This window comes from Capsicum annuum, chromosome 4 (assembly GCF_002878395.1).
Source record: "Capsicum annuum cultivar UCD-10X-F1 chromosome 4, UCD10Xv1.1, whole genome shotgun sequence".
NCBI classification, from domain to species: Eukaryota; Viridiplantae; Streptophyta; class Magnoliopsida; order Solanales; family Solanaceae; genus Capsicum; species Capsicum annuum.
This window is the reverse complement of record NC_061114.1, coordinates 188,810,980-188,826,153: the sequence shown is the minus strand read 5'-3', so window position 1 is coordinate 188,826,153 and position 15,174 is coordinate 188,810,980. Positions and strand designations below refer to the sequence as shown.

The 15,174-nt window shown below is 31.4% G+C and overlaps 2 protein-coding genes across 20 annotated transcripts; both read left to right on the top strand.

Moving 5' to 3' along the window:
• The first annotated feature begins 368 nt into the window (after positions 1–368).
• On the top strand, positions 369–905 carry LOC124898027. The gene has a single exon (XM_047411643.1). The coding sequence runs from the start codon at positions 369–371 to the stop codon at positions 903–905; it is 537 nt and encodes a 178-aa protein (XP_047267599.1).
• Positions 906–7,778: 6,873 nt separating this feature from the next.
• Positions 7,779–14,651, top strand: LOC107867645. Of its 19 annotated transcripts, none has more exons than XR_007054502.1 (6): positions 7,783–7,949; positions 10,679–10,735; positions 11,146–11,228; positions 11,339–11,933; positions 13,411–13,521; positions 14,394–14,651. XR_007054502.1 is itself a non-coding variant. In XM_047410872.1 (3 exons), the coding sequence occupies exons 1-3, from the start codon at positions 7,878–7,880 to the stop codon at positions 11,886–11,888; spliced, it is 705 nt and encodes a 234-aa protein (XP_047266828.1). In that variant the 5' UTR covers positions 7,779–7,877; the 3' UTR covers positions 11,889–11,934. The 19 variants fall into 19 exon arrangements, 1 of the variants encoding a protein (XP_047266828.1); XR_001673253.2 differs by having other exon boundaries at positions 10,679–10,796; XR_007054499.1 differs by lacking the exon at positions 7,783–7,949 and adding an exon at positions 8,287–8,832.
• The last annotated feature ends 523 nt before the right edge of the window (positions 14,652–15,174 follow it).

Here is a 15,174-nt window from a genome sequence, read left to right as displayed (position 1 = left end):
AGGGTCAAACCCTCTGCTGGCAAGAATTCCCCCATCTCGGGTTAACTCGGTATTGAATCCTACTCCTAACTGAATAGATATTGAACTAATTTCTAGTTCATACTAGGCCTGACTGAACTATTGTTGGTTATATTGTTTAACTGAATTGGATTGAGTTCACTGAGTTCCATTGACTGATGGAATACTACTAAATTCTTTTATAATGGATGTTATTCTAATTGCAAATGAAATATTTGACTCTAGAATCACTCAGAAGAAGGCCAGAATTTTGTACAAGTTGGACATAGAAAAGGCATATGACCATGTGGATTGGGAATTTTTGATAAGAATGCTTTCATGTATGGGTTTTGGAAGGACAGATCCGGTGAATGAGATATTGTATCTCCACTGTCAGATTCTCAATTTTTATAAATGGTGCACCTGATGTTTCCTTTCTTGCTCAAAGGGGTCTGAGGCAGGGAGATCTTCTTTCCCCCTTTCTTTTTATCATTGTCATGGAGGGCCTAAATAACATGATTAAGATGGGCAGGGAAAATGAATGCCTCAGAGGTTTTGAGGTAGCTACTTCTCCAACCTCAAACTCAACTGGCAACATGGAAGTAACTCACCTACAGTATGCCGATAACATGCTAATATTTTGTGATGCGGATGAAAGGCAACTATTGATTCTGAGATTAGCCTTGGTGTTGTTTGAAGGTGTTTCAAGATTGCACATCAATTGGAGAAAAAGTCAGTTGTACCCTATTAATGAAGTCTCTAATATGGTGGATCTGTCTGGGATTCTGGGAGGGGAAATTGGTTCCTTGCCTACTATGTATCTGGGCATGCGTTTAGGAGCCAAGTCAAAGACTCTAAACATTTGGAATCCTGTGATTGAAAAATGTGATAAGAAGCTTACTAGATGAAAATCTCAATATATTTCCTTGGGAGGCAGAGTCATTCTCATTAATTCAGTTTTGGATGTCTTGCCTACTTATATGATATCCATTCTTCCCATTCCTATTGAGGTGATATAGAGATTAAATAAAATAAGGCGAGATTTTCTATGGAATGGGATCAAAGAAAATGATTCTACCGTCCAACATTTAGTCAAGTGGAACAAGGTTCCATGGGGGGAGAAACAGGGGGGTTTAGGAGTAAGAAATTTGAAATTACAAAGTAAGGTTCTTAGACTTAAATGGTTATGGAGGTATTCACAAGAGCCTCAAGCATATTGGGGCAAAGTAATTCAAGCTAAATATTGAGAGGAGAACAAGTGGATGACAAAGGAGGTTTTAATTCATCCATAATCAACCTCTCATGCCTTGGCAATAAAAAAATCGTCCATCTTCTCATTACACGTCCCAACCATCTGAACCTTTGTAATTTAGAATTACAAAAAAAATCTCCTAAATAAGACCTCACAATTTATAAAAACTATTAAAAAAGAATCAACTCTTAAGGCACCACATTAATAAGTTACATGTCTGTATATTAAATTTATAAATAAATACTTATAATTATATGCACAAAAACAATGAAAACAGATATACACAAATACTTAAGTACACTTGGCATTTGATATCAAATACATAAGATGAAATCAATATTGAATACCTCGGATGAAATTGATATTGGATACAGATATATTGATTTATTATATAATTGATAGTGAATATGTAGATACATTCATATAAGTTGATACAAACTTATGCATATATAGTTACTAGCACGGAAAAATCCGTGCTAACATGGATCCAACATTATAAAAAGTGAATTTATATATATTTAACAACAACAAGAAGAAAACAATGAGGATGGCGATGAAAAAAGTATATATCTAACCAAATATTCTAAAGATTACTAGAGGAGCATAACCCGTGTCAGCACGGGTCCAATATTAAGATATTTATTTGTCTTTCGATCTTGATATATTTAAATAAAATATTTTAATAAAAAGATGCATATGTTTTCTAGGATTCCTTCGGAATCTAGCATGAGTTCAACATATGTTATTTTAATACGTATTTAGATAATTTAAGTTGTTAACTATCGTAATTTATAATATTTTTATGTAATTTTCAAATTAATATACGTTACTTTTCTTGTCCAAATTATTGTGGCATTGATAGTCAATTATATTTAAAAAATAATTTAAGTTTTTAATTATTGTAATTTATAATACTTTTCTTCTATTCCAATTTCAGTGACACTAATATAATTTCAAGAGTCGACCAAATATTTTATATCTTTTAAATTTTTTAAGTTGTTAATTATTGTGATTTCTAATATTTTTCATGTAATTTTTTTGAAATATATAACATATTAAATTATTTTTAGATATTTTAAGTTTTTAACAATTGTAATTTATAATACGTTTTATGTAATTTTATAATAATATATGCTACTGTCCTTGTCCAGAATTTTGTGTCGACGACAACCAATTATAATTTTTAAATAATTTAAATATTTTATCATTGTGATTTATAATATTTTTTCTATCTCAACTTATGTGGCACAGTGCTTAAATGACCATAATAATTAATTAGGAGTGATATAGTAAAATCAAAATTGAAGCAGCTGAAGTAGAAATCAGTCAATTTTTTTTTGTTAATTATTGTTATTTATAGTACTTTTTATTTCATTTTCAAATAATATATGTTGCTTTATATCTTTTTTTGTCCCGTCCCAAATTATGTGGCACTAATATAATTTTGATAGTCAATCAAATATTTTATGTTGACATATCATTTTGTTATTCTTTTTATTCTAATACATAAATGATTTTTAATGAGGAGTGATATAGTAAAATCATCGTTCGAAATACTAAAATTTAATTTAAAGCATTAAAAGTTAATTTCATATTTTATGTCTATTTTATTTTTCATTAAATATTATTTATTTTTTTAATACCTAGATGACTCATAATAATTAATTAAGAGCGATTGATTATATTATTACTAAAAAAATTAATATAATTTTATCATATCCAATAGTAATCATCGATAATTCACCGGAATAGTATATTAATTAAATACGGGATGCTATATTTGCATATGCAAAATATGATATTATTAAACATTAGTGGATAGTGCATTATATTTATCTTTCACAATAATAAAATTTTACTATATATTTTTATTTATTTCTTTTTAACTTGATACATATTGACCCAACACAAATTCTAAGCAAATATTCATTAGAAATTTATTTTATTAAATTAAATTTATTAATTTTGTACTTTAAAGATTTAGAGTTAAGTTTAGATATTAGTATTTCTATATAAGAAAAAAATATTTTTAAAATTTAAATTTACTAAAATAAATAAATAAATAAAAAGATTATTTTTTATATAAAAGTCAATTAAAATGATAAAATTTATTTACTTTAAATATTTAGTTACAAATAATTAAGATAATTTTTTATTTTGTCATGATTTATGTTGCACCGATAAAATTTTGAGAGTTGAATAGAACTTTTATCTATTTTTAAAAAAGTATTTTAACTTGTTAATTATTTTGATTTATAATAATTTTTACGTAATTATAAAATAATATATTTACTGCTTGTGTCCCAATTTATGTGTCTTCGATACAATTTTGAGAGTCAACTAAAATGTTTATATATCTTTTAAATATTTTAAGTTGTTAATTATTATGATTTGCAGTACTTTTTCTTTTATCTCAATTTATGTGGCATTGCTAAAATAATGTGATTCAGTAAAATTTTTATATGTCTTTTAAATATTTTAAGTTATTAATTATTATGATTTGTGATAACAAATTAGTTTTGAACATGATAGCCAATTAAATAAATAAAAAAAATTTACTTCCAATATGTAGTTATAGTTAATTAATATAAATTAATAGAATATATTAAATATTTAAATTATTATGATGAAACAATGAAATTATTATATATTGGGACATGATATGTAATTAAGTGGGAGTAGAAGGGTTTCTTGGTAAGAGTCAATAAAATTTCTATATGTCTTTTAAATATTTTAAGTTATTAATTATTGTATGAATAATATCATGAATCAAAATTTATATGTATCATCAAAATTTATAGTAGGATATATTTTAAATAATATCATGAATCAGAATTTATATGTATGCTTTCTACGCCAGAATATATTCCTACTATCATATTTCATCTCAGGTCCAGGAAAAATGGTCATTGTGAGATGTGTAAAATTCAAAAGCTGAAAACAGACGAAAACAAAGAGGCATTAGTATTTGCAAGCAAATATGATGCGGTACGTTCAACTACAGAAAGTTTAATATTTTTAATAGACTAAGTAGTTGCCAAATTAGAGATAGGAAAGAATCACATGACACAATAAAATAATTATCATGTATTTTTAATTGACACTTACTAATTAAAAAGTTTTTTTTGATTGAAAAAATAAATTTACTTATAATTTGAGATGTGTTTTTTAAAATTTTAAACTGTTTTTGATTTAAAATTTTGATAGTATTTATATAAATCAAAAAGTCGATCTTTTGTTTAAACTTATATATTTATTATTTTTTTAAATGGATAATTTGCTTGTGATTTGACTAAGTTTTTAAAAAATTTTAATATTTTTTTGATGTACAATCTTGATAGTTTCTATGATTATAGAGATTAATTTATTTGTGATTTGAGGTAAGTTTCACCAAATTTTAGTACGTTCTTGATGTTTACAATTTTGATATTATTTATGAGTAAAAAGTTAAATTTACTTGTGATTTGAGGTGAGTTTCACAAAATTTTAGAATGTTCTTGAAGTTTACAATAAATAGATTATAAGGTACTCCTTCCGTTTCGTTTTAGTTACCCTCTTTCTAAAAATATTTGTTTCAATTTAGTTATATCTTTCATGAAATCAAGAGAATTTTATTATGTTCTTCCAATATTACCCTAAACATTAAATGATTAAACAAAGTGTATTTACTCAAATTCATATTTTCAATGCATAATTTATAGGGTTAATTTAGTAAAATAAGCCTCTATTAAATAATTTCTCAAGGGATGTGTCAAGTCAATAAGGGCAAACTAAAACAAAACGGAGAAAATATTATTCATAGACAAATACTAAATTGAAAAGGTTCTTTGTTATAAAATCTTCATATATGCTATGATTAAAGAGATAAATTTATTTATGATTTTCTACATGTGATTAGATCTCAGATGACTGATCGAGAATATCAAGAAAGTCATGCCAAGAAGACAATGTAGAAGCACTTGACACGTTCTTGAATATGAGGTTAATGAAATTCGGTAGTCCAAACTTATACACTATATTTGGTACACTATACAAAAATATTTATTTAATTATTTTTCTAATATTTAAATTTTTCAAATTAAATAAAAGTGTGAGAATTAGTTTTTTTTCCTTAATTAAACTATATAGGAACTCCTAATATTTAGGAATTTAATATCAAATAAGATTCTACTTATGTAAACGTAAACCCTTTCCTTACTTAAATTACTATCCTACAAAATTTGTTATTCAAAGTTTTCTAACAAAAATTTTTATTCAAAGTTTTCTAACACTCTTCCAAAATAATAATAGATAAGAACACAAATTATTTATCCAAAAAAAATATAAAAGACATAAAAATTGAAAAATTTTAAAGGAAAAAAAATAGAGATTCCAATTATTGTTTCATAAAGTTATAAACAACTACACATCATGCTTATCATAATAATAAAAAAACATGTAATAACTAATTATTTTTATAATTTAATTAGTTATTGACAATTTTACAGTGACTGAGATGAACTACATGTTCATTGTGAGTATATTAGTTAGATTTTTGGGTTTTCTTTTCATATTTGTAAGGTAAGTTGTCAGTGGACAAAATATTTTACACTATCATTTAATTTTACTTGTTGTTAAAGTTTATTCAATTATTTACATAAAAATTTTAAAAGAAAAAATTAGATAACCTGCAATAGCAAGTCAAGTTTAGCTAATGATGTAGAATATTTTGTACATTAATAGTGCACAAAACATAAATTCGATAAATAATATGTGCAAGGCACCTACACAAACTAACCGAGTGAATTCTCGGTAAAATATTTAGTAAAGCACTATTTTTATAGCATTTTTGTGCACTGAAATAAATATTACTCTCCCCATTAAATTGTTGATAGTCAAAAACTAAACGAAAAATGTTATAAGATGCAACAATTCTCATATTAATATGATGAAAAATGCATATAAAAATATTAGTTAATGTTCATGTAATTTGACTTTCGACTCTCGAGAAGCGAAACATGACAAGTAAAAGTGAATATAGGGAGTACAACAAACTAGCTGGCGAAGGTTCACACGGGAAAGGATCTAAACCTCAAAAAATAGGATTGATATTAATCAGTTTTGGAAATTAGTATTCGTTAGTGATAAAAATATCGTGGTTACAATCTGATAAATAATTTTTAATTATTTTTTTCATTGCAACTTTCAAGTTGGACAACGAAATATCATTTCCCTATTTGACCTTTAAAGCTAGATTTTCAATTGGAAAAAATTAATTGGAGTTTTGGAAAAATTAAGACCACCCTGTACAAATACTAATTGGAGTTTTGACCATTGAATTTTTTTTCTTATTTGAATTTCTCAGGAACTTATGTAATTTTGAATTTATTTATGGAAAAAGATTTATGAAGTCATTCAATATTTAAATGATATTTTGGTCAATTAATATTTATATTCGTGCTTTTTAATAAGGACAATTATCATGTATAATCATTAGAGTAAAATATTTATATCTTTTAGCCCAACTTTCAATTATTACGCAAGTGGTCTATCGGAGAAAGTGAGGTGGCGATATGGTGTTTCAATGATGGAGGAAGTCTATACTAATAGAGAAGGAATCCAACTAGTGTAGACTCCGACGGTGAACTTGGAGAGGGTGTAGTTATGTATACGATGTATAGCAATGTAACAGTGTGTATAAATAGCTCTTATTCGCTATTATACATGTTTATTCATATGTGTATAAGAGTATAAAGTTGTATAAAGTAGTATGTTATTGTACAGAGTTATAGCTCACATAGAAATGGGCCTCACGTGTGTAATTAATTTCATGAGCTATGTATGTAAATATTTTTCTAAATGGTATATATTTCAATTTTTTTTCTTTTTAATAAACACTTAATTAAATTATGGTCAAATATTTAAATTCCGAAAAGGTAAAAGGAAAAAAATAAACCCTCAGAAAGGTTATAAAGAAGTTTTATTAATAAACATGAAATTCACGTGCAACGCACGTATACTAAACTAGTATAAATAAAATATGTGCTTTCAAAATTGATATCTACATTCATAGAAATTACTATTAGATACACAAATTCATTAAATTTTGAAATATTTTTACACTAAACATATACGTTGAAATCAACCCTTCTAATATATAAAATGTATGTGCTTTCAAAAGTGATATTTACCTCATAGAATTAATATTAAATACATAAATTCATTAAATTACGAATCATATATACATTGTGAAATACAGATACATAGAGAAAATAAAAGAAGAGAAGAAAGAGGCGAACGATAAACACGTATATGAGATATATTTATATGACGCATAAAATAATAATCTAAAATAATTCTTAGACAACATATATAATTATTAAAACTATTGTTTCATTAAATAATTAGCACCTATATAGTAGCATGCTCTACTTGAGTTGCTTTTTTTTTTTTTTTTGAAACACAAATTTTTTAATATAATTTAAATTAAGATAAATAAATTAAAACGGAACAAATAATATTTAATCAAGATTGTCAGACCGCGCATACCAAACGAGCCAAAAGTTAAACCCTTGCAAAAACACAGTAGCTTGAACCTCGCTGCTCCAATTTATCTGTAACTCATTGAAGCAGAAAGTAGAAAGCAAAAATGGGGAAAGACGATCTATGGGATGATTCAGCTCTCGGCAATGCCTTCAACGATGCCGTATCCAAGTATAAGGTTCTCCCTTCACCCCCACTACCTTTCTATTTTTTATTATTTTTCTTTTTTATAAATGCCAGCTTGCGCTCGACCAATTCTAGGATACTTGCCCCTCGACACCAGAAACAGACAACAGGTACCCCTGAAATGACCGAGTGTTTGTTTTCTTGGTGCTCAATTCAACTTCATTGAACCAGTAGCCACACTTCAACATCTGCAAATGCATGTCACCTATCCAAGTAGAAGTTTCCATTGTATTCTTTTTTTGGGTACAAATGGAAAATACTAGAAAGTTCTAAGTTCGTTCATAAGCTACCTGACTTAATGCCCTATTTGGTCATGAAAATCATAATTTTCTGGAGTTGAAATTGAAGTTGAAGTTGTGTTTGGCCATGAATATGAATTTGTTTTGTTGAAATTTTGTGAGAGAGGTATGAATGAAAAAAGTGAAAACAACTTTTTTTCCAAATATGATTTCAAATTCTATTTGAAATTCTCATGGCCAAACACATATTGTTTTCACTAAAAGTGAAATAATTTTTGGGAAAAAAAAGTAAAAAGTTTCAGGGCCAAACGGCTACTATATGTTAGGAACAAAAAACTTGATTGCATTTTCTCATTTCTGTATTTTCGATCTTTTCTTTCAAGGCAGTTCTGCCGAACCCTAATCCTTCGTAATTTCTCCTCTTTATAGGTGTATTAGTAATCATCTAATCATTTGTATTCTTTCTTTACTTGGTCATAATTTTGGACTTTTGTGCTATATTTTTGGTAAATGTAATCCAAAAGGAGCTGAACGGATAGTGGCTGAGCTGGGATTTTCACTGGGGGGTTTGATATATGAAATGTGAGCATGTGAAGAAGTCGAAGTGGTTCAACATCTACTATATATATGTGAAGAGTAATTTTATTATGTGTAGATAGTGTAATTTTCTACCAAAGAGGGTTTGGATGAACCCCGCGGTCCTACCTGGCTCCACCTTTGGGAATGGATATATGTGGTTCATTTGACCGTCTAGTTTTGGAATTGATGGTAACTGTTGTTTTAATGTTACATATGCAATAGCTTGCTTTCTCTTTTGACTTTTTCTTTCTATCCCAAGTATCTTATCATCACCATGAGAGAGCCCAATAATTTCCTTTTTCTGTTTACGAGAATTATGCTTCAATTCTAGACATTCTGGAAGAACATTTAACAAAACCCGTGTTTGTTTTATCCTGTTAGTATCAACTACCAATACGAAATTCATAAGGCTAGAGTATTGATTCTATTGTTCGTGGATAAAAGGAATATGGTATGCGAAGCTGATGGAGGTTTAATTTATGTAAGAGAGCCATTTGGTCTTGATAACAATTGTTTCCGGGTCATCTTGTAATGCACCTGACTATTCTACCAAGTACCCACTAATTCTGACTAGCATGGTGCCAGGTAACTCCCAACCAAGGCTTAGGCAGAGTAGCAACATAGTTAATCTTTTTTTGGTTAGTTTTTCACTTGACTGCGTTTGCCGTTGACCTTTAGTCTTGAGAAAGGCGCTATGCAGTTGGATATTGTGAAAAGATCATTAAGTTGGACTCAAGAAAAGGATATTTACAGGAGGACCTATCTTTTCAAAGTTAATTGTGCTTTCATTTATTTGACATTGGGTTCTAGTATGTCAAGGGGATGAATTATGATGTTCTTTGCTGCCCCATGTATCTGAAATTATTGTTCTCAAGTGGTCACCTGGTAAGAGATGAGGGCGAGGAAAAAAATAGAAGCAGTGTGGATTCCATTATATTGTGTAGTAGGAGTAGCATTAGAGAATTGTGTGCTGCTGGAATAAGGAAAAGAAAGAGGGACAAGGAGGGATAAAATGTTGCTTTGTGTTATGAAAGTGAAAAAATCATTTCCTATAATATATGTACCAGAGATAGTCTTAGTGGTATAGTTCTTTTAAAGTAATTTCTGGGGAATAGTGAACTACTATGACAAACAGTCCCGTTAAAAGAGACTATCAATGGTGTAGGTCATTGTATTTACTATCAAGGATGTGCTACGCGGAGATGAGGATGCTGCGATGGATGTGTGGATATACTTGGAGAGATAGGGTTAGAAATGACATTATTCGAGAGAAGGTGAGAGTGACTTCGGTGTAGGACAAGATGTGGGAAGTTAGGTTGAAATGGTTTGAGCGTATGATGATGAGGTGCACAGATGCCGCAGTTCGGAGGTGTGAGAGGTTGGTTATGGATGGTTTCAGGCGAGGTAGACACAGGCCGAAGAAATATTGAAAGGAGGTGATTAGAGATGAGATGAAGCAGTTACTGATTAGAGATGAGATGAAGCAGTTACAACTTACGGAGGACATGACCCTAGACAGGAAGGTGTGGAGGTCGCAGATTAGGGTAGAGGGTTAGTAGGTGGGAGTGCGTCCTTGCTAGTAGGTAGGAGTGCTTTGTTTGTAGCCGTGCTTGTGATCGTAAGTGCTATGCGTGTGTCTTGAAGTTTCCAGCTCGTAGTGTCTTGTACTACCTTGTGTGTGTCTTGTTTCTGTTATTATATATTGGTGTGTTATTCCATTTTGTTTTTTGCTTATATTATGTCTTTTTTCTGTTTGTGTCCTGAGGCGGGGCTCCATCGGAAACAGCCTCTCTACCTCATCTGAGGTAGTGGTATGGACTGCGTACACCTACCCTCCCCATACCCCACTTTGTTGTTGTTGTTATATTATGAGAGATAATTTTTTGTCTTTATCTGCGCTCAGGTAAAAGTTTCCTGGTAGCTGAAGGTTTCTCGGAAGCATCCTCTCTATCTCTACGAGGTAGAGGTTAAGATTGCGTACAATCTATTCTCTCTAGACCCTGCTTGTGTGATTACACTGGGTATGTTGTTGTTAAGTAAAAGTTTCCTCTGTGTCTTCCATTCTGCTGGCTGTTTTCACATGGAAAGTTGGTCTACTAATTTTGATTCCACTACTTTCTGCATTGGCCATACTTTCGACGACTCCTAACTTCTCTAGCTTCCATACAACCTGCGTTTTGCTCAATCTCTCCAAATCAATCTTCATCCTGGCCCCTTCCATAAAGAGAGTCAAATTTAAGCCACAACTATTATTGTACATAGCCTAGAAGCAAAGACAATACTTATTTACTGACTGTTATCATTTCTTACTCCTTCCTTTCTAAGAAAATTTTATATGTTTCTCTTGATGTTTTTCTTTCTAATTTCCAGATTATGCATAATAAAGGAGCTAAAGCTAGCAGCAATGAGGAGAACTTGACAGCTCGTGATGACGGAAACAATGAGCTTAGAAGGTTCCTTTTATGATTTACAAGTCACATCAGGAAAAAAGTCATTTAATTGTCTGGAGATTGACGTGCTCCTTTATTCCTTTTTGTTTTTGGTTTCACATGTATGGATGAAGCAACAGGGAGGGAGATGATAGCAGCAAAGTTGCACCAGATACCACTACAGAAATGGGGGATTCAAGCAGCTTTCCATCAGTAAAAGAAAATTCCTTTTCCGAGGCAGTTCCTCCTGAAAACCATACTGGCCAACTGAATGAGCAAAACACCCAGGATAAGGCCATACAGAGCGTCCATTCACTGAGTGTAGAAGATTACAACCAGTTACTTTACAAATATTATGAACTTGAGGATCAGAGGCAAAAGATTTTGCAGCAACTTAACCAGTTTGGCATCTCGGGTGATCAAAATTCTGATTATACTTCACAAGAACATCAAGCTTATGCATCACAGAATTTAAATCCAACAGAATCTTCTTTCTACTGCCCATATGGATGCCAAAGTTGGGTGTCTCCATGCACCGCATCACCTTGTTGTTTGTGTGGAAATCAGGATGACAAAACATGCGATGCTTCTTTACAATGTGTTCAAGGAAAAAACTCACTTCCACAAAACCCTAATTTGGTTACCATAGCAATGGAAGCTGCAGAAAAGCACTCTCCTCTTTAAAACAAGCTTCTAACACGGCTTTACTGGATTCATTTGCAAAGGAAGGTGAGCAGCTCTCTTGATAATAGAACGCATGACTGTTTTTTTAATGTCTAGGGTGTGATGTGGTAATGAATGCAAAATCCTTCAGTTTTATATTACATAATGAGGTGAAATGAAACGGACAAGAAGAAGAGGGAGTTGGAGAAAGAGAGCAGGGGTGGGGGTGGAGGGGAGAACAAGTTTTGACTTGATTGATTATGGATTACATATGAAGAGATTTGCTTTAGGTTCAATAGAAAATATCTCAGGTCGCAGGCAATCGAGCAATCTAAGTCCATTGATGATAGGTCCTGCTACCTGAATACTAGCAGTTCTCATCCTGGTAGTTGGGCGTGCATGTTGATGACTTACCTTGGAGAGAAAAGAAGAAATTGTGAGAATGTGAGATACACAAAAAACTGCATTGATTGGAGGTGAACAATTTTAGATGGGAAGAGATATTCTTGAATTGCTTTACTGTGGGTTAATATGATATCTTCCACCTACAATTAATGTGAATTGCCCTGATTACTTGTGATCGGAGCCTCCTTATTGACTGACTGTTTTTAACTATTAGTTACAAATAGAGTTTTGGATGAACTGGCCAAGTGTTTAGATTTGGATAGGATTGTTTTGGAGCAGTCATTTTTCTTTCTACCTTCAAGTAGAAACCACTGCATGTTAATGATGTCAAAATCACCTTTATTTTATGCAAATGGCCAACAACTTATCCACTGAGTACAGTGAAATAGATAACTGACTTAGTTGGTAGCTTAGGTATCTGGAAGGAAAAAATACACTTAAAGAAATATTCTTTTAATTTCTTCTCTTGTTCTGATGATGTTCTGGGCCCTCTTTTCTCTAATAAATAAAGAGTTCGATGATCTGGGCTCTCTTTTCTCTAATAAATAAAGAGTTTGATGATCTGGGCCATAATTAGCTGGTGTGACAGATTTGTTAGATTTGCTTACACTTGGTTCATTTAAAAACCACCTTGATCATCTGCATAGGTGATGCAAGTACGATATCTATCTATTCAACAAACTTTTAAGTAAATAGTTTATTAATGAAAAGGAAGGGAAACTACCCCATATTTAAGAGGTAAAAATGAAGAGATGAAGACAAAAGTCCAATATGATGTGAGATAAAGAACTTCAATTTCACAAATGTCCTTCTATTGTGTTGAAGTGTGTGACCATCTCATCTAAAAGCTTAAGCTGTTAGAGAGAGCACACTTTTTATTGTTTAATTATATTCTCACCACGCCCCCTCACGTGCGGGCCTGATCTTTTTTCATCGGCCAAACACGTGGAACTTCTTTTTAATAATGGTTGACCGGTGAGATTCGATCCCAAAACCTTTGCCTGCTCTGATACCATGTTGAAGTGTGTGACCACCTCATCTAAAAGCTTAAGCTGTTAGAGAGAGCACATTTTTTATTATTTAATTATATTCTCAATATATTCCTGTAAGAACTTTGTTTTACTTTTTCTAATTTCAGGAAAACAAATAGAGACGATGAACCCTGTTGCTGCAGAGAAAGTTGCAGGCTTGGAGACAGATCTAAAGGAAGTGCTGAATGCATGGTACTCAGCAGCTTTTACACTGGAAAGTAAGTTTATGTGAAATTCGAATCTTCCATGGATTATCTTATATGCTCCAGTGTACCTTTCTATGAAAACTATTGCTTAACACCAAACTCTTGCAAATGTGGTAACTTCAAAAAAAAAAAAACTTGAAAGCAAGCTGTGTTAGAATCAGACCACGCAAACTCATAAACCTAAATTTCCTGGTTGAAGTTAAAATGTCACCTCTTCAGTTTAGTGACTTTACTCTAATAAAGGTTAGTTGCATGAAGTGTTCAGTTGCTGGTCATGAGACAAAAAAAATTGCTGGTGATATCTTTCTCATCATCTGCCTAAGATGTAGTGGGTAGAGTTACTGGGTACCTCTGTTGGGTGGAGATAGCAGGTGTGGGTGAAATAGTCGAGGTGTGCCGAAGCTCACCCGAACAATTTTGTGATCAAAAGAAAGAAAGTATTCATTATGATGGAACCTTTAAATGCATCAGTGTAAGAATTCCCTGTGTAGGTCAAAGGTAGACGACAGTGGAGTGATTTTAAGGGCATGTAATACTACTTTCTTTTCTGGTGTTATAATTTGAAGTGCTGTCATAGCAGGATTGGGTTAATATTCATTAGAGGATAACATATTCTAGGGGTTTGTTTGGTATGCAGGATAGGGATAACAATCCGGGTATAAAATACGGAATTATTTTATCCCGCATATTTTAGGGTATTAACTAGTCTTAGGATTATTTTATTCTACCTACCATTTGTACTAAAACGGTGGGATTAGCTATCCCATTTGTAAAATGGTGGGACTAACTAGTCTATCCCATCCCGCACACCAAATGACCGTAGTGCTACTACCTTTTTTTGGTTAGATTTGTAGCTCAACCCTGAAATTTTGGATGTGATGCAGGTATCTTTCAGAGCAATCCAAGAAGAGAGATGGTTAACTTGGTACTTATTCAGCTGGAAATCAAATGTGGTGTTGTCAAATTGACAAAGAAAACAAACATGTATTAATATTACCGAGTCAAAAATCATGTGTTAGTGTTACCGAGGCTTTTGTACACTAGAATTCGACGCTCTGATGTAACATTTGATGTTGTACAGCACTTCTGGTTGGTTGATTTTCCGAAATATATTGGCTAAAGAGTTCTTTTTGACGAGTTAATTTCAATTGGTTATGAACTCCAATTTCTTTCTTTTCCTTTCCCCCGCCCCTGCTTTTATTAGGCATTAATTAAAATTGTGCTTGAAATATGCACCTTACTTAAAAAATTGTTGAAATTTTATGAGGGGAAAAAAGTTCTTTACTTGAAAGGGTGGTTAGAACAAGTTTTTCAAACTTGCAAAGCCTAACCTCATGTTGGAGTGAAAAATTAGACTCTGATGTATAACTAAACAAAATTTTTGAAAAACGAAAAGTAAGAAAAAGCAAAATGTTGTAATCTGAATTTCTAACAGAGAAAAACAGTAAGTGATATTTTTCCATCTGTTTTAGCCTCGATGGACAGAGTTATGTGTACATCTTGCTGGTCGGAGATGGCAGGTATCCCGTGGAATTAGTTGAGATGCGCGTAAGTTGATCCGGACACCACAGTTATTAAAAATAAAAAAACTGTAGTTAAAAATTTTGGGTAGTAGTCTACGCAAATCATCTGTCAAAAAAAAAAAAGGTCTACGCAAATCGTCCG

Bases quoted from the DNA above. Each gene is read 5' to 3' on its own strand.
- LOC124898027 (XM_047411643.1), top strand. From the start codon at position 369: ATGAGATATTGTATCTCCACTGTCAGATTCTCAATTTTTATAAATGGT.
- LOC107867645 (XM_047410872.1), top strand. From the start codon at position 7,878: ATGGGGAAAGACGATCTATGGGATGATTCAGCTCTCGGCAATGCCTTC. The intron at 7,950-11,145 runs GTTCTCCCTTCA...TCTAATTTCCAG, and splicing joins ATGCCGTATCCAAGTATAAG to ATTATGCATAATAAAGGAGC. The intron at 11,229-11,338 runs GTTCCTTTTATG...GTATGGATGAAG, and splicing joins GGAAACAATGAGCTTAGAAG to CAACAGGGAGGGAGATGATA.